Source organism: Anolis sagrei, chromosome 1 (genome assembly GCF_037176765.1).
Source record: "Anolis sagrei isolate rAnoSag1 chromosome 1, rAnoSag1.mat, whole genome shotgun sequence".
NCBI classification, from domain to species: domain Eukaryota; kingdom Metazoa; phylum Chordata; class Lepidosauria; order Squamata; family Dactyloidae; genus Anolis; species Anolis sagrei.
The window spans coordinates 163,081,781-163,106,790 of record NC_090021.1 but is presented as its reverse complement, the minus strand read 5'-3'; the positions used below and the strand labels follow the sequence as shown (position 1 = coordinate 163,106,790).

At 43.8% G+C, this 25,010-nt stretch overlaps 2 protein-coding genes across 7 annotated transcripts in view; both read right to left on the bottom strand.

Annotated features, from left to right (window-relative positions):
• The window catches only part of FTCD (formimidoyltransferase cyclodeaminase), a 48,721-nt gene extending 41,933 nt beyond the window's left edge, over positions 1-6,788 (bottom strand). For both annotated transcript variants that reach the window (XM_060783541.2, XM_060783549.2), the window contains exons 1-3: positions 6,651-6,788; positions 4,617-4,800; positions 923-1,051 (exon numbers count right to left, since the gene is read on the bottom strand). In XM_060783541.2, the coding sequence (XP_060639524.2) occupies positions 923-1,051; positions 4,617-4,800; positions 6,651-6,704 (367 nt within the window). In that variant the 5' untranslated portion in view covers positions 6,705-6,788. The remainder of the gene's footprint in view (positions 1-922; positions 1,052-4,616; positions 4,801-6,650) is intronic.
• Positions 6,789-8,037: 1,249 nt separating this feature from the next.
• On the bottom strand, positions 8,038-23,558 carry SPATC1L (spermatogenesis and centriole associated 1 like). Of its 5 annotated transcripts, none has more exons than XM_067469946.1 (6): positions 23,429-23,493; positions 21,409-21,550; positions 16,865-17,128; positions 13,912-14,250; positions 10,637-10,788; positions 8,038-8,650 (listed from the first exon to the last, which is right to left on the bottom strand). In XM_067469946.1, exons 2-6 carry the CDS (start codon positions 21,425-21,427, stop codon positions 8,324-8,326), a joined length of 1,101 nt encoding a protein of 366 aa, XP_067326047.1. In that variant the 5' UTR covers positions 21,428-21,550; positions 23,429-23,493; the 3' UTR covers positions 8,038-8,323. The 5 variants fall into 5 exon arrangements, with proteins under 5 accessions (XP_067326047.1, XP_067326036.1, XP_067326051.1 ...); XM_067469935.1 differs by lacking the exon at positions 21,409-21,550 and adding an exon at positions 21,582-21,781 and having other exon boundaries at positions 23,429-23,489; XM_067469950.1 differs by having other exon boundaries at positions 21,409-21,547; positions 23,429-23,467.
• Positions 23,559-25,010: the final 1,452 nt, after the last annotated feature.

Here is a 25,010-nt window from a genome sequence, read left to right as displayed (position 1 = left end):
TTAGAGGCTGGTAAAAAACTGACTTGAATAACCCTTTTACCACAAAGGTTTTCACACTGAGGCTGGTATAAGTTAGTAAAAATAACAAGAACTTTTATTGAACAGACTTAGATATTTCAGGTACAAATGCTTGATGGTTTCAGTAAAAATCTGGCATACAAAGTTTGTGGTTATGTTTGAGAAGAGATCTTAAAAACTTCTGGGTTACAAGTCTTAAAGTTTCCACACAGAAAATTACTTCAGGAAATGAATCTCTGAAAGTAACTCCCACAAAAATCCCCCTTAGGAAACTAGCCAAAACCTGAACTAGCCTTCCTTAAGGAAAAGAACAGACCAGATCTGTCTGATTTTGGAAGCTAGGCAGGGTCACTTCTGTTTAGTACTTAGATGAGAGACTGCCAAAAATTCCCAGAAACTGTTAAGTTATATCCCAGAGGAAGGAACTGGCATCACCAAGTCTAAGTATTTCTTACCTAAGGAAACCCTATGACATGGTGTAATGAATCCCTTACCTTGGCTTTTAGGGTGTTTAGGCAGTATGGGCAGCAACCTACAGAAAGTAGGCGATGAGGACTGGAAACCAGGTGGAACAAATTGGTCAGTGGCCATATTCCTTCCCTGCTGGAGTACTATTAGCTCAGGGCATTCATGAAAGAGCTCTGACAGCTCTTAATGCCTGTTGCTCCTGCAAATTCACTAGCCCTGTTCACACAACCCCGCAGAAGCAAGCTAGGGGACTGCTACTCAAACTAGGAGTGACAATGGCCGACAGGGAGCTCTGGCAGGGGATGGTCCATGGGTCATGAAGGGTCGGAAGCAACTGAACGAATAAACAACAATATCACTGTATAGGGTAACAATACCATTGTATAGGGTGGCTTTCAGATTCAAGGTCCTTCCTCTTTGGTGATGATCAACTTACCTGGCACACTCAATTCATCTGCTAAGCGTTTTCCAAAGAGATTGGCACAGTGAATGCATTCTTCCATAGTGACATTTTTCACTGGGACAAATGGGCAGACATCCAGGGCACCCATTCGGGGGTGCTCACCTAGGGCGAGAAAACACAGCTTCTGAAATTGTCAGTAAAATCAGGAGAGAGAGAGAGAGGTCAAAGGGACAGTTGTAGAAAAGAAAAGCTAAAATGTAGAGAAAACTAAATTTCCACATGTTTCATAAATAATGTTTGAAGACCAAGCTAACATCCAAGGTCAATGACATCTCTGCAAATAATGACTGGTTAAACTGAATATATTTGTTTTAGTAGGTTTAAAAGCAGCATTTTTGACTGAGTGAGATAAGAGCAAGTACCACCCATGTTTGCAACAGGCTGGCCCTATAAGTATTTTGTAGACAGCAAAATAGTTTACACACTGGATGCTGTGGATAATCCTTTGAGAACCCATCCTGCTCTTTGTCCTCCAGGCCTAGGTTACAGTAACTAGTACTTGCTTCAAATCTGCTGTGGTGGAGAGTTCTCACAAAAGTTCCAAGACCCATAAGAGATTTTATCCCATGGGTGCATGGAAGTATTGTGAGAACACACACATTCTTGTGAAAGTTCAGGAAAGAGTTATAGACTGCCATATGTGTAGTGGCCTCTTTTCAGCTGAAAACAAGGATAGCTGTCCTGTCCTGCTATTTTAAAAAATCTGGCAAGACTAGCAGACAAGACTGAGTGTGCTCTTGGCAATCTTGGCCTGTATGGAAATAAAGTATGTAAGTATACTTCCCATTCCTAAAATCATTTCCTAACAAAACTGCTTTCTATTATTTTATTTTATTTTGTGGACAAAGTTGCTCTGATCCATTCCAACCTGGATGCCATGTTAATGGCAGACTCTGAAGATGTAGCACAAGCACTTGATTGTCAGGTTTTAATGGATTCCTTTCAATTTGTGCAGTCCGAGGATGTGGACAAGATCCTTGGAGAGGCAAGGACAACCACATGCATCCTGGACCCCTGCCCATCCTGGCTGATAAAGGAAGCAAGAAGGGATTTGACGGAGTGCATGAAAGTAGTGGTTAATGCCTCCTTACAAGAAGGCAAGACCCATCACTGACCCCACTCAATTGAACAGCCAGATTCCTTACTGGAGCAGTGTATAAAGAGCATACAATCCCTCTGTTGCATCAGTTCCACTGGCTACCAGTCTGCTACCGAGCCCAATTCAAAGTGCTGGCCTTGGCCTATAAAGCCTTAAACGGTTCTGGTCCAACTTACCAGTCTAAACGCACCTCCCCTCATGACCCAACTAGCTCGGGAGCCCCTGCTCTTGGTCCCACCCCCTTTGCAAGTGTGATTGGTGGGGACCGGAGACAGGGCTTTCTCAGTGGTGGCCCCTCGACCATGGAACTCCCTCCCCAGTGACATGAGGCAGGCCCCATCTCTTCAGGTTTTTAGAAAAAAGCTAAAGACCTGGCTCTGTACACAGGTGTTTGAAGAATAAGATACTACAGAATTCAACACAATCTGAATAAGGATCATGAACAAGGATTATGGATGAATGGAATTATGCTATGTATATGGTTTAATCGGTTTAGTCTGTTGTTATATGGTTTCATTTGTTCAAGTGTTTAAATTGTTTAGTTGATGGGATATGTTTTATCATCATATTTTAGGTGGCATTGAATTTTGCCGGAGTTGTAAGCTGCCTTGAGTCTCTTGCAGGGAGAGAAATGAAGTAAATAAATAAATAAATATGTGTGTGTCCTGGACCTTTATTCCTCTCTACATATATTTTAGAGCCTTGTCCTAAATACCCATTTAAAGATTAAAAACAAGATCAAATGAATGCACATTCACCCTTGTTAATATTAAAATATAGCAAGAGTATGTTGTGTTATTTGGGATTCAAAAGCTCCCCCTGCTCACCCCACAAATTTAATATAATCATACATATATTGCTGGAATTTTCATATCAGAAGCTTGATTTCAAATTCACTGGATACCCTACCTTCAAGATTTCATGTCTGTATAAGAATTTTGACCTTCAAGTTTTATTGTGATGATCACCAGGTTAAAGACCAATCTCTGACAGCAAAAAGTAACAAGTCTTACTAAAACATCATCTGCTAGCTGCAAGCTAAATTTTTGCAATAATTTGTAAAATATGCAATTTAGACATCAGAAGCCAGTTGACCGATTTTGAACTGGTGCATCAGCACACATTTACAAATTCCACCAGACCTGTGTTCCCATCCCTTATCATACTGGCTGCCAGAATTGCCATGCATCATGGCAAATATGGCAATGTCCAGTGGGGGGCATGAGGAACCCATTGCCCCACACCCAGTATTGCTGACTTCCCTCCTACCTCATTCCACAAGGAGAAGCATCCCCTATCCAGTTTCCCCCCATTGATTTCTATGTAACACTCCCAGCATTGTCTGGGAATGGGCTACAGCTGATGAAAACTGACATCTGAAACATTTGGAGGGTCACACATCCTCTAGCCATGTTGACAACATTAAGTTTATATGTGGCCAAGAGTCTCAGAATTACAGAAGAATGGAACACATATCAACATCTTCTCATTTCACTTGTCAGACTAGTGAACTGGGAGTTATATTATCCTTACCACAGCCTGACGACATTTGCTAGACTGGAGAGCCAACCAGTGCTCATGGTTGAGTCTGTGCAATGATTTGCAACAAGGCTGCATATATATATAACGAAGCCACTCACCAAGGAGCTTCTTTTACCAGGTAGAAGGAACAAGCTACCAGCAGTTATAAGGAACTTCACACTAAGGATCACAGGAGGAAATTGATAAAACAGGGAAAGATATAACTGTGTATAGATATATTTGAATGACGTCTAAACTGAGAGGTTTTTAAAAGGCTTCTTCAATTGAGTACGCTGCCACCTTATGGTTTAATATTCAGGCTGAATTATATGTGTGGAGAGGATACTTAGTAACACACTTCTGTGTTATGATAGTGTTTATTTTCTTCAGAGGGTTTAAATACCAATGACGTTCACACACAGGCTGTTGTAAAGTGTTAACTATAATAAAATGTTTATTTGACAGGCTTAAACTCTTCTGGTACAACTGTGTAATGGTTTCTGTAAGTTAATGGCACAAAAGCTTTTGGTTACATTTGATGTACAATTCTTAGACGGGTACTGGGTTCAAATCTAGAGTTAACAAACAGGAGATTACCTCAGGAAACTAATCTCTGATGATAATTCCAAACCAAATTCCCATTTCTGGAATCTAGCCAAACAATCTTGGCCTAGCCTTCCTCAGGAATAAAAGAAACAGACCATAAGCAAGGTCCTGTTCCCACTGACTATTCCTGGCTAGTTCCTCTAGCCCTTGAATACTACAAAAGATTAACCCAGTTCTCCTATCTAGCACTATCCAACTGTGAACACCAACCGTCTACCTAACTCCCAACTGACAAATCCCAACTGCCAAAACTCGAGCCTCAAATTCAAAAATCTCAGGACTTTCCAAATATTGACTCTCTCTTAAAAGATTGTACCACATCAAGGGCCAAATGAACTGTTTAGAAAGTAGAAAGACTGTATAGTATTCCTATAATATGCCATAAAAGCCTTGTTTGGTTCTTCTGTTCTCTGACGGTTCCTTTCATCTTGTTGCAATTACCTGTATGTTTTGCCATGTCAATGAGTTCAAAAGCTCTCCTGGCTGCATTCAGCGCACCTTCAATGATTTCTTCAGGGCTTCCCACAAAGGTATAAACTGTTCGATTGGTGGAAGGACCTGCATCCACATCCAGGAGCACACAGCCCTCAGTCTGGGAGATGGCCCTGCCAATCTCATCTATCACCTGCTCAAAAGGACAGCTGTTAGATGGTCTGAAACAGATTGACCTCAGTGCTAAAAAATTGCAAATCAATGACTTTAAATTGGAAAGCTGTAAACTGATGAAAAGGTCATGCTTACTATTCAGTCTTGGGTTGTTGTAGGTTTTTCCGGGCTATATGGCCATATTCTAGAGGCATTTTCTCCTGACGTTTCGCCTGCATCTATGGCAAGCATCCTCAGAGGTAGTGAGGTCTGTTGGAAGTAGGAAAATGGGTTTATATATCTGTGGAATGACCAGGGTGGGACAAAGGACACAGATATATAAACCTATTTTCCTACTTCCAACAGACCTCACCACCTCTGAGGATGCTTGCCATAGATGCAGGCGAAACATCAGGAGAAAATGCCTCTAGAACATGGCCATATAGCCCGGAAAAACCTACAACAAACCAGTGATTCCGGCCATGAAAGCCTTCGACAATACATTATTCAGTCTTGGTTCATTCTACATTGGTCCAAATGGGAGCAAACTTTTCCCTTTATTTAGAGAGAGCATGCAGTTACTAAGGAGCACAGCTTTACAGACATGATCGTATTGTTTGAATAACCAAGTTGCTGCCAAAGTTGGTGTTGTAGGCCTTTTTTCCAATTCAGAACTAGAGGGGGTGTACAGCAGATGAAGATATAGTCAAAAATTAACAGAATATAAAGGTTTGAAACTTCACCTGCCTGCAGAGAGCAAGGTGGGTGTCAGTTGAACCTCTCTAGGTCTCAAGAACTAGAGTCCTGCCCATGTTTATTCTTTGTTTGTACATGCTTGTAATATTTATACTGGATAATGGGTATTGTTGTACTTTAACCATGCTGATATTTGTTTGCATTGGAACAGGGGCTACTGGAGAAACTTTGTTCACAAGTGTTTATCTATGCATGGAAGATTTACTATGATGCCCCTATCCCAGCAGCTAATTGGGAGAGCTATTATCTACAACTGTTTGCCCCTTCATCACCTCCAAAGAATCATGTCACCCCTAGTATAGACAGTCCCGAAAAGCTGCCAGACTGGCCCCCAACAACTGTCCAGGAAATAAAGAGCATAATTAAAAGCCTAAATAACAAAGCTCCTGGAGAAGATTTCTTACCACCAGAACTATTTAAATCCAACCCTGACTGGTGGGCCCCCCTAATAGCAGGTCTATGTAATCATATAAATAACGCTGCTAATATACCTACAGGTTGGAAACTCGTAATAATTATCCCTATCTACAAAAAAGGTGCACAAAAGTGTCAGGATCCAGTTTCCGGAGCCTGGGCTTTGGCGCCGAAAACTAGAGTCCTGACGCTTCGCCCTGATAAGGACCGTGCAGCTGGTGACCTTGGGGAGAGGCAGTTGCCTAGTGGCGGGAAGATTTACGCGGGGTTTTGAGTTCGGCGGGAATCCACACTTCAAATAATTGGGTGTGTATATAAGGGGTTGCCAGCCGTAGCTGGACAATCTCGGCTTTTCCTATGTCTATGCATCTACCAGTAAAGTTCTTTGTTGATAACTGAAGGAGGTCTTGTGTCATCATTAAACCCGGCTGCTGTGAGCTGACACAAAAGATCCAAAAAATTATAGACCTTTGCATTTCATTTTTTCAGCCTAAGTGGAGTATCTTGCATTTGTCCCTGTTGAACTTCATTTTGTTCGTTTGTCCCATCTCTCTAATCTCTCAAGATCGTTTTGAATCCCGCTCCTGTCCTCTGGAGTAATGGCTATCCCTCCCAATTTGGTGTCATCTGCAAACTTGATGATCCTGCCTTCTAACCCTTCGTCTAAGTCATTAATAAAGATGTTGTATCTCATTATATAGAAAATAATTCAGAACTTACCTCTTTGTTGTTTCCTTCGGAAAAATTGGGGACACACTCCACTAATTTTGACATGATTTAGTCTGGGATTCTCCCTTGTTCCTGGTTAGATTTGTGGGATTCTTTGATATTTCCCCCTCTGCCCTACTCATAGAGAACAGTAAGCTGGAAAATGGAAGGAGGTCAGGTTTACGGCCAGCAACCTTTCTCAGTTACCAGGGTTTTTCATTAACTACCCCAAACTTTCTTCACCAGAATGGCCCTTTGGACTGTGTCTGTTTTACTTGTTTTTAGAATGATAGAATCACAGAGTTGGAAGAGTGCACAAGGGCCATGTAATTCAACGTTGTGCAGGAACATATAATTAAAGCACTTCCAACAGATGGCCATCCAGCTTCTATTAAAAAATGTCCAGAGAAAAAGGCTCAACTACACTCTGAGGCCGTGTATATTCCATGATTGAACAGCTCTTTCCATAAGGAAGATCTTCGTAATGCTTAGGTAGAGGGCACCAGTGTAGTTAATATATTATCAATTATATGTAGAGCCTGTTGAGTGATGATGTTAGATGCCAAATGTTATGAAGGAAATAAAGTGTTTTTGGAGGAAACAACATGAATAATTTGGGTCTAGAACCTGGAAAGGCTAATTTTTTTCGTGTAAGGAGCGACTTGAGAAACTGCAAGTTGCTTCTGGTGTGAGAGAATTGGCAGTCTATAAGGACGTTGCCCAGGGTATGCCCGGATGATTGATGTTTTACCATCCTTGTAGGAGGCTTCTCTCATATCCCTGCATGGAGAGCTGGAACCGACAGAGGGAGCTCAACCCTCAGTTGGTCAGCAGTCCTGCCGGCACAAGGGTTTAGCCAATTGTGCCACCAGGGGCTCCAGAAAAGGCCAATGAAACTATAAGTATTATGCTTAGCACTGCTAAACACAGCTTTTTTTTTCCAATGACAAAGCATAACCACAAGTAATAAAAATAGGAGAAGAGAGCTTCAGGATGAGGAAGCAGAACTTGTCATGTCATCATAAGACACACAACACCTGTCATATATTCAGTGAAATATAGCAGTTAGAAGGGCCATGCCCTCACACAAAAAAGAGAGAAGCAGATCAGATTGTCCCACAATAAAAGCTCCTTGGGAGATTAATTCTGTGAAAGAAAAGGAGCATGAACAGGCAATACAATGGTGCAGATACAACCAATATTAATTCCAACTATTGACTTACCAAACTGTAATCAGGAACAGCAGTGGGATTTGAGTTCAAGTTTGCATGAACTGCTGAAATATTGTTATCTCAGTGGGATGAGAGAAAGATGGCCAGGAGGCCTCTCTCTTTCCTTTTTTTTTAAAAAAAAGAATATGATACAGCATTCAATCTGACTTTTTGTAAAATTAGGACTATTTTATTACGATTAATTTTATTTCACTTATACTGACATTTCACCATTAAGTACCACCATCAAGCCAGGCAGCTTGTAGCAGCTAGCAACAATTCAAATATAAAAATACAGTTATCACTTTAGAAAACAGTAAATTTTCCAATAAACCAATCAGCTAGAAACAGTCCAACACAAAATCGTACACACTATTCCGTGCCCATTTTTAGCAGTTATCCTTTTATTACATATATGCTGTGTCTGTGTATCCCTTCTATTTGATATCTGAGAGCAATTGTTACAGAAGGGCACTACCAAGCAAAGAGGGCCTTGTTGTCTTCTTTAGAAAGTTCACACAAACAGTTCAGCAGTAGCAAGGTATCTCCAAGGAATTTTGGTGGAACAATGTCAATCACCACCTTCCTAAGGTCCGCAGGGCTGTTGTGTAGGGGATTGGAGCTCAGGTCGGGCCTTTGCTTTAGGATGCCATAGGTGTTGATGAGGAATTCGCTAAACACCGGGTGAATATCTACCTGATAGCCCATCTTCTCCAGGCGGGCAGTCAGGTCTAGGTAGCGCTGGGTCAAGGTTCGATACTTTTTCTCATCCACAGAGCCATCTAGAGATTTCATGGAGACCTGGGGATTTTCAAATGTGCCCCCCCACTGTTAGTAATTTATGGGAATGCTCCTATGACTAACTTACATTTAGCACAAAGAAGAGCAGTAGAAGAAACATGTCATTTTCCTCCTCTATAGCAGTTTGGGTGCTGCAATGTCCTTATAAAGGACATTGTCAGAATCTAAGTAGAATCCTCCCCAGAAGCTGATTTTTCCGCATTGTCAATACTAAGCCCTCATAGTAATTTCATACATGGGAAACATCTGTGGAGGTGGCCTAGAGATAGAGAATTAAATTCCAGAGACACTAAGAACAATTTTTAATAGTAGTAGGTAGACCTGATTTTCCTCATAATCAGGTCATGCCAAACAAGTACAATTACTAAATATTTTATATAATTGTCCCCTAAAACAGTGGGTAATGTGCCAGCCAGAACGGAAGAGAACCAGAATGCAATAGTGAACTACAAACCAGCATAATAAAAGTGTTGTTGAACCCATTAGAGATGAGTGAGCACCATGCTATCAAATCAACAAAATTGCTAATTTGTCATTCATAAAAATGGGGTTTAGTCCTCAGAGTACTCTAGCCAGATAAGAACACCTAGTAGGAGGTCACAACTGTTTATTTTAGCTACAACAAAAAAGGTGGCTGGGGTCTCAAAGCTACAAAACAGACAAACATGCTGAACAAAACAAAGGGCCAAGCATTTGTACAGAAAAGGTGAAGCATCACAGCTACATCACCAATTAGGGGATCACATTTTTGGTACATGCATATTTGGTAGACAGCATTAGCATATCTCATAATGCTATTCAGTTTCATTATTTCTACTTCATTAACATGGTAGTTCTTTATCTGGAGGTGTATATTTTACTTGGGTAGTGAACAAACATGTACAAAACCTCAGAAACGTTTCTAAGAACTAGCTGTGCTAACTGGATCCCAGCACTATCATTTACTATGTTCAACTTCTGATGGAACACCACTCTGGGACACAGGATTGACGCCAAAAGTGGAACTGACTAGATCAGTCTAGTCCAGTGGTGCTCAACATTTGGCTCTCCAGGTGTTTTGGGATTCAGTTTCCTGAATTCCTAACAACTGGTAAGCTGGCTGGGATTTCTGGGAGTTGAAGTCCAAAACACCTATAGGATCAAAGGTTGGCAACCACTGGACTAGACTGATGAAAAGTAGATTGAATGGGAAAGTCAATCAGACCATGGCTCAAAGAGTGCTCAAAATTACAATAAAAGGATCCCTAAATCTAAAATTACAGAATTTCAGGGTATATACAATTATGGGAAATGTGGAGAAAGTAGAGAGACTGAGATTTTCACTGTTTATTAACACTTGAATTAAATACAGGTATTAATATTGTATAATTTGGCACCCCAAAATATACTGATGGCCAGACAACCTTAAAAGGGAATTACATACATTTATAATGGTTAAGGCTGTCTGTGGCTACTATACAAATTTTGTCCAAGCTGGGACAAGAGGCAGTCTTGTCCCAGCTGCTGAAGAACACAACCGGGATTGCTCTCATGCCTTCCTGGTGGGTTTCCCATAGGCAATGCATTGGTCACTCTAGGCCCTGTTAAACATTTTGCTTGATGCTGCAGGCATGTTTGGGTTTTTCTTTTTCCTGATAAAACAACATTATTTTGGCATATAGTTCATCTTGCATATAGTGAACTAAGTGGCAGTTGAGCGAAATTTGCATCAATTTATCTCATTCAGCCCTAGACAAAAATGCTCTGACTTTCTCATTTACATGGAGGTTTACTCCCCATAGCAAAGTGCACTGAGCACTTCAAAGATTATACATTACAACTTTGTTAACAACACTGTAAGGAAGACCCTGAAGAAAGCATTAATATCAACAAATAGTATATTGAAGGCTTTAGGTAGCTGCTTTACCACCTAAATTTCTCAGCTTCAATGAAGGAATTGTTTTGACACATTTATCTTTGAATTGCAGGACTAAGTCTGTCACTTACCTGTTTGATCTTCTCAGGAATATTAGATACTGTGAATCCATAGAGTCGTGTGATGCCAGGAAACACGTGTGCAAGGATACGCCTGTCTAATTGAAAGGCAATCTCTCCCACTATGCGACCATTTCTCTTACTGTTTTCAGCAATTTCTATATCTGTTGGGAGCAGAAGAAATAGAAATAGATCATATTTAGCTTGGAGAAGAAAATAATATTATAGTTATTTGCGACAAAGTCAAGTTTGATTGATGGCAAACTTTTGAATGAGAAACCTCCATGAGCCCTGGCAATTAACTGCTCTGCTCAGATGTTCCAAATGCAGGATCTGCCATCCTTAAATATCTGAAGAGATGTATTATCAGCTTAAAACCTTGAAGTAATTAGATTCCATCTGATCTCAGAAGCTGAGCAGGGGCAGTTCTGATTAGAGTTTGGATAAGTGACCACCAACAAATACCAGGTGCTATAGGCTATATCTCAGAAGAAGTAACTGGCAAAACCACCTCTGAGTATTCATTACCCAAGAAAGCCCTATGAAATTCATAGTGTTGCCTTAAGTAAACAAATGATTTGAAAGCACAAACACAACGTAGAAAATGGAGTTTGTGGCTACTTCCATCTAAACATTTGGAAGAGTATTGATGGTAAACAGTATTTGGCAATGGAATGAACTGCTTTGGAGGCTGGTAGCTTTTACTTCTTTGAAGGTCTCTAAACAGAAGTTAAATGGTCATTTTTCGGGAATGCTTTAGCTGTGGTTTCCTACAGTGACCTCGGTGGGAGACAGATTACGGACTAGATGGTCCACGAAGCCCTTTCAAGAGTATGATTCTATATTTAGATTTGATTTTAGTATTCAAATAGACATATCTGAAATGAAATGAATTTCATTTCCAATAGTTTTTGCTCATCTTTATAACAGCTCCATGCCAACTTTTTTATTGTACCCAAAACAGATCCATTATAGATGTAAAGTGATCCTTAGGGCAATACATCTGCAGAACCCTTTGTAGAAGGCCCCTACATTGGCAGTCTTTAGAAAGAACTTGAAGACCTGGCTATTCCGATGTGCCTTTCCAGAATAGGAAAACTCCAACAAGTCCCAGAAGCATTTTATTAGAATTAAGATTGCTGCACACTGCACTTACCCTATAATCCTTACATATCACCTGTCACATCAGCACTTTTAATTCTGTACCCATTACTCTGGCCCGGCCCAGTTTTATTGTGTCTTGATGTATTGTTTATTGCTCGTTGTTTAATATTGCTTTAATTGTTTTAATTTGCTTTAGGTTTTGTATTGTTATGTTGTGTTTTGAGGCCTTGGCCTTTGTAAGCCACACCGAGTCCTTCGGGAGATGCTAGCCGGGTACAAATAAAGATAATAATAATAATAATAATAATAATAATAATAATAATAGAAGTTAATAAAACACTGCGAAATATCTTAAGAACATAGTCCTAAGAACACAATGTCATTTTTCCTATGGGGACTTGTTCAAGGAAAATGACAAAATAGAAGATAACTATACTGTGTCCAGTTCTGGGCAACACAATTCAAGCGGGATATTGACATGCTGGAACATGTCCAGAGAAGGGCAACTAAAACGAAAAAGGGTCTGGAAACCATGCATAATCTCTAAAAGGAGTGGTGATTCCAATGGCACGTATTAAGAGGTCTTTAGTATGTCACATGTGCCATAATAAATTGTGGCAAGTTCTTGGTAGTATGGGCATACCAAATCACCTTATCTCTCTCCTGTGTAATCTATATAAGGACCAAGTAGCAACAGTAAGAACTGACCATGGAACAACAGACTGGGAAAGGTGTACGGCAGGGTTGTGTATGCAGAACACATCATGCAATGTGCGGGTCTTGACAAATGCAAGGCTGGGGTGAAAATTGCTGGAAGAAACATTAACAACCTTAGATATGCAGATGAAACCACTTTGATGGCCAAAAGCGAGGAGGAACTGAGGAGCCTTCTAATCAAGGTGAAAGAAGAAAACGCAAAAGCTGGGTTGCAGTTAAACATAAAAAAACCAAGATTATGGCAACAAGAATGATTGACAACTGGAAAATAGAGGGAGAAAATGTGGAGGCAGTGACAGACTTTGTATTTCTAGGCGCAAAGATTACTGCAGATGCAGACTGCAGCCAGGAAATCAGAAGACGTTTACTTCTTGGGAGGAGAGCAATGACCAATCTCGATAAAATAGTGAAGAGTAGAGACATCACACTGGCAACAAAGATCTGCATAGTCAAAGCAATGGTATTCCCCGTAGTCACCTACGGATGTGAGAGCTGGACCATAGGGAAGGCTGAGCGAAGGAAGAGAGATGCTTTCGAACTATGGTGTTGGAGGAAAGTGCTGAGAGTGCCTTGGACTGCGAGAAGATCCAACCAGTCCATACTTGAAGAAATAAAGCCTGACTGCTCACTGGAGGGAAGGATAGTAGAGGCCAAGATGAACTACTTTGTCCACATCATGAGAAGAAAGGAAAGCTTAGAGAAGACAATTATGCTGGGGGAAATGAAAGGAAAAAGGAAGAGGGGCCGACCAAGGGCAAGATGGATGGATGGTATCCTTGAAGTGACTGGATTGACTTTGAAGGAGCTGGGGGTGGTGACGACCGACAGGGAGCTCTGGCGTGGACTGGTCCATGAAGTCACAAAGAGTCGGAAACGACTGAACGAATGAACATGTGCCCTACTTGAGTAGAGTCTTGCTTTCATGGGAACCTGAATTCTATAATAACTGGCATTTCAGCGGGAAAGGATTCTTGTTCTCCAACAACGTAGCACCCTGTGTTACTAATATCAGCCGTCAAAATAGGAAATCAGAGAAATTATTTGGTGACTGGACCCTAACAGCCCTAAACCTACACCCAGAGAAGGCAGATTGTTGAATTAGACAGCCCATAGGTAGCCAATATGCTGTAGTGGCTTGAGTGTTGAATTATGACTATGGAAACCAGGGTTTACCATTCTCAGCACATTATAGAGCACTAATTCTCTGACCTTCATTCCTGCTTGGCTTTTGATGAGGAAAAACAAAACTCTCAGGAAGTTGTAATTGTAGCCCCCCTGTGTGAAACAGAGGTTTGGCCATCTTCACTTGTGTTGACACTGACAATTTTGTACAGGAATCTACAGGACAAGACAGTTTTTCCCACACAGTAAGCGTACCAAAATGATTTCTTTGAGATCCCTTATTACAGAAGAAATGCTTTCCATTTATCACAGGGTTTTCACATTCAGCAACATCTTAACATTACCATTTAAGTAGAATGTATGGAACTTCCTTAACTTGTCTGAATCAGGCCCATCCGAAAAAGAAACTTTCTTCTTCCTAGACAACTCTTGTGATTCTGGCTGTGTTTTATCTACACTAGAGTCCTGGGCAGTGCTGAACAGATGATAAGACTGTCTTTCAGAAATCCTTGAGGAGGAACCTCCTTTGCATATTTTAAGATCATCAGGAAATGAACTCTGTGTGAGGGCATCCTCTTTGGTTGATATGTTGGTCGCTTTTGAGGAAGCTAGCTCTTCTTGCCATGATGGTGAGTGATTTAGCAGGTCTTTTGAACCAAGTGTTCGTCCAGCTTTGTTGTGAGCTATAACAACAGAGAATATTTGATGAATTTCAGCAAGACAAACATCTGGCAGAACCTCACACATGACCAAATGTACCCATAAGTAACATACAAGATCATCACAGAGTCCTCCTTGCCTCTGTGAGCAGACTATATAGGCTTTGGCCAAGGTAATAAATAATTTGCTAATAGCTTTATCTATCCGTACTTGATTATTTGATTTTACATGATTTCACATTATTTGTTATTTTAATTATGATGTTTGATTTTGCACAGCTACGCTTGACTCTCTTGCATATTTTAGTTCCTGCAGAACTCTGGAAAATGTAATTTGGGAAGATGAGAACATCTCTAGCTGAGAATACCAAAGGCCCCACCCAAAACTACATTTCCCAGAATTCTGGAGATGACAGAAGACACCAAGAAAGCAGGTGCCTGATAAAGCCCCCTGTGATAATTGGATTCTGAAAAATTGGGAAGCAAGGATTGGTGAGAAAGCTTCAGCGGAGACACCTTTTCCCCATAAGTCTTTCAGGAGTGAGTTTCTCTTCCTAGGGGGCAGATTTCTCTCACTTCCTGTTGTCTCACCCCTGTTCTTAACAATGAGCCATTTGTAAGTTGGATGTTTGTAACTTGGGGACTGCCTATGTCAATAATACTTTTTTTAAAAAAAAAAAGATTATTTTTATTGCAATTTCAGTTAGGGAGGGTATATCAGAACAACTTTTACAGTTTTACACAAAGAACAACATTAGACATATAGATTCTCTATGACTACATTGGATGCACAAAAAAATTACAGCTACATTGGAATTTTACCATATCTACTAATCATTCACATACATTCACCCTTGATCATGCATACATACATCACCATTCTTCCTCCGTCTCCAGGGGAAGAACACCTGCATATAGGGTGATTCCCTAGCACTAAAATGGAGCAAAGCCAAATTAAAGCAAGAAAATCTGGAACGGTCAATGGGGCACGGGACAGAGATTGTGCTGGTCTCCATCACGGATAACCTTCGATGCCAGCTTGACCAGGGCGGGTCAGCGCTGCTTGTGTTATTGGATCTCACAGCAGCATTTGACACAGTCGACCACAATCTCTTGACCCACCGCCTTGCTGCTGCTGGAGTCAGACAGACAGCTTTAAATTGGCTGTCCTCCTTTCTTCACAACCGTGGACAGCGAGAGGAGAGGGGAGGCCTGGTCTCTGAGAGGTCCCCTCTATCTTGTGGGGTTCCTCAGGGGGCCATTTTCTCCCCTCTGTTGTTTAACATCTATATGCGACCACTTGCTCAGCTGGTTCGAGATTTTGGGCTTGAGTGTTACCAGTACGCCGATGACACTCAGCTGGTGCTGAAGATGGAAGGCCGACCGGACTCTGTACCCGATTGTTTCCATCACTGCCTCGAGGCCGTTACTGGATGGCTGCGTGCCAGCAGGTTGAGGGTGAATCCAGCAAAGACGGAGATCCTATGGCTGGGTCAACCGGGCAGTGAGGATATCTAGCTGCCTACCCTGGATGGCGAGGCGCTACGCCCGTCATCACTGGTAAAGAGTCTGGGAGTCCTTTTGGACCCTCTGCTGACGATGGAGGCCCAGATCTCCACCGTTAGCAGAACTGCCTTTTTTCATTTGCGGCAGACTAGACAGCTGGCTCCCTACCAGTCCAGGGACAACCTAGCTACGGTGATCCAGGCTACGGTCATCTCAAGACTGGACTACTGTAACGCCCTCTACATTGGCCTTCCTCTGTCGGCGATCCGGAAGCTCAAGTTGATACAAAATGCAGCTGCTCGGTTTCTTGCGGGAATTCCGATGAGATGCCACATAACACCAATCTTACTGCAGCTGCATTGGTTACCAATTGAGCACCGGATCACTTTCAAAGTGATGGTACTCACCTTTAAGGCCTTGCATGGTCTGGGGCCGATGTATCTGAGGGACTGCCTCACCCCCTACCAACCCCAGAGATCCCTCCGTTCTGAGGACCAAGATCTATTGGAAATTCCCAATGTCAAGACCTTGCGTCTAACAGCAACCAGACGCAGAGCCTTCACAGCAGTGGCACCATCACTCTGGAATACTCTGCCACCTGAAGTCCGTGCCTTGCGGGACTTATCAGCTTTCCGCAGGGCATGTAAGACATATCTGATCCGACAGACCTTTGACTTTTAATATTGCTGTTTTAAATTGTTTTAAATTGTTTTTAAATTGTGTTAGATTTTAGCCTGTTTTTGTAAGCCGCTCCGAGCCCCAGGGGAGTGGCGGTATATACGTTCGAATAATAAATAAATAAAATAAATAAAATCACTATATATTACGGAAACTGCCAGCACAGTGAGTCCACCTATTTGTGTAGACTTGTCCTGAGATGCTTTAGCCATAAACACAAATGGTAAGTTTTGCAGACTGCTGGTAGTATTTATTTATTTATTTACATTATTTCTATCCTGCCCATATCAGCCCGAAGGCGACTCAGGGTACAAACCCATGTAGTATAAACAACATGGGTTGCTATGATTCAAATTGGCCCTTTCTGCACATAATGAACCAAGATAAGCAATAGCCAAAAGCAAGAGGCAACAAGAATGCAAGAGGACTGGGAATGAATTGTTAGCTTTCTCACCTCCAGGAAAATCCCCATCTGTGAGCCAAGCCTTCTTGAGTGCAGAAAGCTCTGCTGGTTCTTCAATCTGTTTTCTTGCTATGGTTGAGCATGACATGCTTGACAAGTATGTGGCTTTCTTCTCCCCACTTCTGGGATGAAAAAAGAGGGAGTCATTGTGGAGCCGCTTCACCTCTGTCTGGGCACTGGGACTGGGCAGAACTGTGGTATCTTTGGAGATGATGTGTGGAGAGTAATTTAAATGATCTCTTCCAAAATACTGTGCTATAGCAACAACAAAAATAACAGTGTCACCAGCTACAGCTAGGAATTGTGTTTAGCTTATTTAATAATAATAATAATAATAATAATAATAACAATATAAAACTTTATTTATACCCTGATACCATCTCCCCAAGGGACTCGGTGCGGCTTACATGAGGCTGAGCCCACAATACATCAGCAAAAAACAACAACAGCAATAATACAAAACAATAAAATAAAGCTCATAAACAAAAAATAGGCAGTAAACACCGTCAATAACACAATAACATTTAAAAACCAATGGCTGGGCCAAATGTAATAGTTAAAATTTTAAAAATAATGCTGGACAAGACCATAGTTAAAATTTTAAAAATAATGCTGGACAAGACCAGGTGAAATATAACCAGGATAGAATTTTGGAAAAGAATGGGGCGTACAGACAGTTAAAATAGACTAGAATCTAGCAGAATCTATGGAACAATTATTTCATACTGTTTAAATTATTCATTGACATTTGAAAAGGTACACTAACATTTATTACTATTAAATATTTCCAACAGGCATCAATCCATAAAAGGAACCCAAAGAAATCTGATGATGGGTAAATACTGTAGAATCAATGCAGTTTGACACCATGGCTCAGTGCTGTGGAACTCTGCCTTATTTAATGTGAACGGTAGTTTTACAAGGTCTTTAGACTTCTCTGCCAAGTCCCAGAATTCAATAGCATAGTGGATCTCATCACAGTAGGTGCATCCTTAGGGCAGCAGGGCAATTGTGTTTGGCAAGGGGAAAAACCGTTTCCTCGCACTCTGCAATTGCCTGCATTGCCCCATTACCCATCCCACGGAGGAAACCGTTGCTGCCCGGCTCCCCCCCCCCCCCCATGCTTTCCCTGGCTTACCAAATAAGAACACAGGAAGCCTCCCATGTTCTCTGGGCTACATCCCAGGAGAGAAGCCAGGATGGAGCCCCACCAGAAGTAGTCCTGTGTTATGTGATGGCCTCTGGCGTCCTGGTTCCGTCTAGAAAGCATCCTAGAATGAAGCCTAGACCTCATGTGATGACGGCCTCAGTCAAGGCAGATAAAGTAATGTCAAATTGCATTAATTTGACAGTTTAAATGCAACCTGAAATCTTGTTTTTAGAAAAAGTGACACCCATTCTATTTTTTTCAATAAAAAGATATTTAATAAAAAGATATTTAATTTTGCCAGCAACATTAATAAAGATAGATAATGTTTGCTGGAAATGCCAAAACCAGGAAAACCAAAAAAATAAACCAAAGAACTGGGTTGTTGTAGGTTTTTTTCGGGCTATATGGCCATGTTCTAGAGGCATTCTCTCCTGACGTTTCACCTGCATCTATGGCAAGCATCCTCAGAGGTAGTGAGGTCTGTTGGAACTAGGAAAATGGGTTTACATATCTGTGGAATGACCAGGGTGGGCAGAGGCGGCCATAGGTAATTTTCAACGGTAAGCAAACAGTATTTTGGAACCCCCTCCCCCCACCTCCAACCAATCACTGTTATATATTTTCTGTTTGTCGTGGGAGTTCTGTGTGCCATATTTGGTTCAATTCAATTATTGGTGGAGTTCAGAATGCTCTTTGATTGTATAGAATCATAGAATCAAAGAGTTGGAAGAGACCTCATGGGCCATCCAGTCCAACCCCCTGCCAAGAAGCAGGAATATTGCATTCAAATCACCCCTGACAGATGGCCATCCAGCCTCTGTTTAAAAGCTTCCAAAGAAGGAACCTCCACCACACTCTGGGGCAGAGAGTTCCACTGCTGAATGGCTCTCACAGTCAGGAAGTTCTTCCTCATGTTCAGATGGAATCTCCTCTCTTGTAGTTTGAAGCCATTGTTCCGCGTCCTAGTGTCCAAGGAAGCAGAAAACAAGCTTGCTCCCTCCTCCCTGTGACTTCTTCTCACATATTTACACATGGCTATCATATCTCCTCTCAGCCTTCTCTTCTTCTGGCTAAACATGCCCAGCTTCTTAAGCCGCTCCTCATAGGGCTTGTTCTCCAGACCCTTGATCATTTTAGTCACCCTCCTCTGGACACATTCCAGCTTGTCAATATCTCTCTTGAACTGTGGTGCCCAGAAGTGGACACAATATTCCAGGTGTGGTCTAACCAAAGCGGAATAGAGGGATAGCATTACTTTCCTAGATCTATACACTATGCTCCTATTGATGCAGGCCAAAATCCCATTGGCAATCACCATAGTTATTAGGTAATAAGCACAGTTAAGGCATAAATGTTTGAGGCTATACATTTATGCCTTAACTGTGCTTATTACCTAATAACCTAATCAGTATACATCCCAGTAACTACAACTCACATATGTCAAGGTCTATTTTTCCCCAAGAGTGCCTCAAGAGCGCCCCTGGGCAAAATCAACAATACTCCTAATGCTTACTTTGCGTAATGGGTTGAGTCGCCACTGAGGGTGGGACAAAGGACTCTTGTCTAATCACCTCTCAACAAAAGATTGCTCCAGGCACTAAAAAGCCACACCAAACAACTGCCAGGCCTCAAATGCTAATCAAGGTGGTCAGCTGAAACATTCACACCTAGCTCCAACAGACAAGAGTCCTTTGCCCCTCTCTGGTCATTCCACAGATATATAAACCCCTTTTCCTAGTTCCAACAGACCTCACCACCTCTGAGGATGCTTGCCATAGATGCAGGCGAAACGTCAGGAGAGAATGCCTCTAGAACATGGCCATATAGCTCGAAAAAACCTACAACAACCCAGTGAAGCCTTCGACAATACATTAAACCAAAGAAATTCTGAAAGTAAATCTATAGAGAATTAAAAAAAAACACTCAAAATCAAAATCCTCAATATATGGTCATATAAACTTTTGGTGCACAGTTGTAGAAAAGATACAAAGATCCCCTCAACAAATAATTGTAAACAAAAATATTTGAGATAGCAGAAATTGATAGATTAATTATCCTGTTATTTCTTGTATATTTGAGATAGAATACAAATAGAATGACTTTTATGGGTTTTGTAAATAACTCTAACAATTAAGAGTTGGAGAAATTAAAAGAATGCACAAAATTAATGCTAAATCGTTCAACTATCACTAGTACAAAAGTGCTCTTTTTTATTCTCCCCCCCCCCCAAATTGTGTAAGTATTTGTATTTATTTATTTATTATTTACTTTGCTTCTATACCGCTGTTCTCAGCCCAAGGGCGACTCACAGCGGTGTACAACATGGGAAGAACAAAATACAAAACACAGTATAAAAACAATTCTTGAACCATTATGCAAAAAACATTCTACAAAAAGCATTATACAAAACATTGTCATTACTACGAAACCATTCAGCGTCGTCTCATCGTCCAAACCACAATCCCATATCATTTCCGTTATTCCATTCCTATAGTCATTACCAATCATTGCACTTCTTGTTCGAACGCCTTCTTGAACAACCAGGTTTTTAATTTTCTGCGGAATATCAACAGGGAAGGAGCCTGTCCAGGGGAAGGGTGTTCCACAGCCGAGGGACCACCACCGAGAAGGCCCTATCTCTCGTCCCCGCCAGCCGTGCTTGTGAAGCAGGCGGGATCGAGAGCAGGGCCTCCCCGGAAGATAAGTCCTGGTGGGCTCGTAGGTCGAGATGCGGTCGGATAGGTATCTTGGGCCGGAACCGTTTAAGGCTTTATAGGCCAACGCCAGCACCTTGAAATAGGCCCGGTAGCAAATCGGCAGCCAGTGGAGCTGGTACAACAAGGGGGTTGTGTGCTCCCTGCGTCCCGCTCCTGTAAGTAACATGGCTGCCGCACGTTGGACTAATTGAAGCTTCCGGGCCATCTTCAAAGGCAACCCCACGTAGAGAGCGTTGCAGTAGTCTAAACGGGATGTAACCAGAGCGTGGACTACCATGGCCAAGTCAGACTTCCCAAGGTACGGGCGCAGCTGGTGCACGAGCCTTAGCTGTGCAAATGCTCCCCTGGTCACCGCAGGCTCAGCGATGAATCCAGGATCACACCCAAGCTGCGAACCTGCGCTTTCAGGGGGAGTGCGACCCCATCCAGCACAGGCTGTAACCCTATGCCCTGTATCTGTTTTCTGTGTTTTAATCCTGTGTGTATTTTGTTTTCTTTGCTTTCACAGTTGTGATGTCATTATTTTATTGAAATTTAATTTCATAAACATTATTGTTTTATTAAATATCCAAACTTTAAGATCGTTTCAAATCATAACGCCAAAAGTGAGCAATGATCCCTCAGATTATTCACAGCCCAACCAATGTATGTTGATTGATGGGACTTACTTCCTAGGCATTGTAGCATTCAACTCATACGTGTGGGCCATTGGTTTGAACCTTGACTATAGACAAGTGGCACCAATGGCACTGCCGCCATTTCTATATTCTTTGGCTTTTAAATTCTTCATTGAAAGCTTGATAGGTACTGCTTTGAGAAAATCAAAAGGGTTACTTCTCACCTCCTTTTAACACTGAACCGGGTTCGGGATACACAGAAGGATTCTGAGGTGCTGATGACTGGACATGGTTGCCCTGCTGACCCAACAATAAGCGTAATTCGTAGTTTTCTTTAAACAGCCTGATCTGATTTTTCAGGTGTGCATTTTCTTCCTGAATTCTTTTCAACCACTCTCTCTCCCCAGACATTCTTTTCTTCCTCCTTGGTGAGGAAGGGTCAATATTTAAGAGAGGACCTTAGCTGGACAGGTCACTTGTCCCAGTGCTTTTAAAGGCTCACAGAAAACTCAGCCAGATTAGAATGTTTCTACAACATTATGAGGTCACCAGAACACTTAAGAGAATGCTGCCGCTCAACTTCAATCACTCTGCCAGGGTGATTTAAGTTGAGCAAGATGAACTGAACCACCTCAACTGGGCTCTACAGACCAATGGATACTCCACCTCAGACATCAGAAGAGCTGCACGACCAAGAACAAGACACGAGAGTAGAGATGAAGATCCACCCAGAGGAAAAGTGTTCTTGCCATACATCAAAGGAACCACTGACCGCATAGGGAAGCTGATGAGGAAACACAACATACAAACTATCTACAGACCCACCAAGAAAATCCAACAAATGCTACGTTCAGCAAAGGACAAGAGGGACCCTCTCACTTCTGCAGGAGTCTACTGTGTACCATGCAGCTGTGGATAAGTCTACATAGGGACCACCAAACGCAGCAGCATTGGCCAAACACGAATCAAGGAACAAGAAAGGCACTGCAGACTCCTTCAACCAGAGAAGTCAGCCATAGCAGAGCACCTGATGAACCAACCTGGACATGGCATTTTATTTGAGAGCACAGAAATGCTGGACCACTCTCACAACCACCATGTCAGACTACACAGAGAGGCCACTGAAATCCACAAGCATGTGGACAATTTCAACAGAAAGGAAGAAACCATTAAAATGAACAAAATCTGGCTACCAGTACTAAAAAAACCTCTAAAATTACAACAGCAAAACAACAGAGAGTAAACAATCAGGCACATCAAATCACCTCTCAACAAAAGATTCCCCCAGGCACTTCCAAGCCATTAAATGCTAATCAAGGTGGTCAGTTGAAACATTCACACCTAGTTCCAGCATACAAAAGTCCTTTGTCACACCCTGGTCATTCCACAGATATATAAACCCATTTTCCTACTTCCAACAGAGTTCACTATCTCTAAGGATCCTTGCCATAGATGCAGGCGAAACGTCAGGAGAAAATGCCTCTAGACCAGTGGTTCTCAACCTTCCTAATGCCATGACCCCTAATATAGTTCCTCATGTTGTGGTGACCCCCAACCATATTTTTGTTGCTACGTCATAACTGTACTGTTATGAATTGTAATGTAAACATCTGATATGCAGAATGTATTTCCATTGTTACAAATTGAACATAATTAAAGCATAGTGATTAATGATAAAAACAGTATGATTGGGGGAGTATGGACAATGGATGAAGGGATTGGAATTACCGCCAACCGATTCAGCTCTGACTTTTTGGGAATTGCACTTGTGTGAATTATAGTTCACCAGGCACCAAAGAGCATTCTGAACTACACCAACAATAGAATTGAACCAAACTTGGCATACAGGACTTTCATGGCCCACGGAAAATACTGGAGGGGTTGGGAAAAAAAGACCCTGACATTTGGGAATTGCAATTGTGTGAATTATAGTTCACCAGGCACCAAAGAGCATTCTGAACTACACCAACAATAGAATTGAACCAAACTTGGCATATAGGACTTCCATGACCCACAGAAAATATTGGAGGGATTTGGGGGAGGTATTAACAAAAGATTAGATTTGTCCTACCTTCAGTTTCTGAAGAGCCTTCTTTGCTGCCTGGACAGGGGAAAGACGGCTGGGAGACCCTCGCCCCTTCACAGGCTCGAGGGCGCAGGAGGCGAGCGGAGAAGGCCTCAGCCATGGAGGGGGCCTACCAGTCGCCTCTCGCGTCCCCCGAAGGCGGAGGGCGCAGGAGGCGAGCGGAGAAGGCGTCAGCCATGCAAGGGGCCTCCCAGTCGCCCCTCGCGTCCTCCGACGGCGGAGGGCGCAGGAGGCGAGCGGGGAAGGCCTCTTTCATGGCCTCAGCCATGGAGGGGGCCTCCCAGTCGCCTCTCGCGTCCTCCGAAGGCGGCGGGCGCAGGAGGCGAGCGGAGAAGGCCTCAGCCATGGAGGGGGCCTCCCAGTCGCCTCTCGCGTCCCCCGAAGGCGGAGGGCGCAGGAGGCGAGCGGAGAAGGCCTCAGCCATGGAGGGGGCCTCCCAGTCGCCTCTCGCGTCCCCCGAAGGCGGCGGGCGCAGGAGGCGAGCGGAGAAGGCCTCAGCCATGGAGGGGGCCTCCCAGTCGCCTCTGGCGTCCCCCGAAGGCGGCGGGCGCAGGAGGCGAGCGGAGAAGGCCTCAGCCATGGAGGGGGCCTCCCAGTCGCCTCTCGCGTCCCCCGAAGGCGGAGGGTGCAGGAGGCGAGCGGAGAAGGCCTCAGCCATGGAGGGGGCCTCCCAGTCGCCTCTGGCGTCCCCCGAAGGCGGCGGGCGCAGGAGGCGAGCGGAGAAGGCCTCAGCCATGGAGGGGGCCTCCCAGTCGCCTCTCGCGTCCCCCGAAGGCGGAGGGTGCAGGAGGCGAGCGGAGAAGGCCTCAGCCATGGAGGGGGCCTCCCAGTCGCCTCTGGCGTCCCCCGAAGGCGGCGGGCGCAGGAGGCGAGCGGAGAAGGCCTCAGCCATGGAGGGGGCCTCCCAGTCGCCTCTGGCGTCCCCCGAAGGCGGCGGGCGCAGGAGGCGAGCGGAGAAGGCCTCAGCCATGGAGGGGGCCTCCCAGTCGCCTCTGGCGTCCCCCGAAGGCGGCGGGCGCAGGAGGCGAGCGGAGAAGGCCTCAGCCATGGAGGGGGCCTCCCAGTCGCCTCTGGCGTCCCCCGAAGGCGGCGGGCGCAGGAGGCGAGCGGAGAAGGCCTCAGCCATGGAGGGGGCCTCCCAGTCGCCTCTGGCGTCCCCCGAAGGCGGAGGGCGCAGGAGGCGAGCGGAGAAGGCCTCAGCCATGGAGGGGGCCTCCCAGTCGCCTCTCGCGTCCCCCGAAGGCGGCGGGCGCAGGAGGCGAGCGGAGAAGGCCTCAGCCATGGAGGGGGCCTCCCAGTCGCCTCTGGCGTCCCCCGAAGGCGGCGGGCGCAGGAGGCGAGCGGAGAAGGCCTCAGCCATGGAGGGGGCCTCCCAGTCGCCTCTCGCGTCCCCCGAAGGCGGAGGGTGCAGGAGGCGAGCGGAGAAGGCCTCAGCCATGGAGGGGGCCTCCCAGTCGCCTCTGGCGTCCCCCGAAGGCGGCGGGCGCAGGAGGCGAGCGGAGAAGGCCTCAGCCATGGAGGGGGCCTCCCAGTCGCCTCTGGCGTCCCCCGAAGGCGGCGGGCGCAG

Bases quoted from the DNA above. Each gene is read 5' to 3' on its own strand.
- SPATC1L (XM_067469935.1), bottom strand. From the start codon at position 21,768: ATGTCTGGGGAGAGAGAGTGGTTGAAAAGAATTCAGGAAGAAAATGCA. The intron at 14,251-16,864 runs GTGAGAAAGCTA...CTGTTGTTATAG, and splicing joins AGATGGGGATTTTCCTGGAG to CTCACAACAAAGCTGGACGA. The intron at 8,651-10,636 runs GTAAGTGACAGA...GAAAATCCCCAG, and splicing joins TTCCTGAGAAGATCAAACAG to GTCTCCATGAAATCTCTAGA.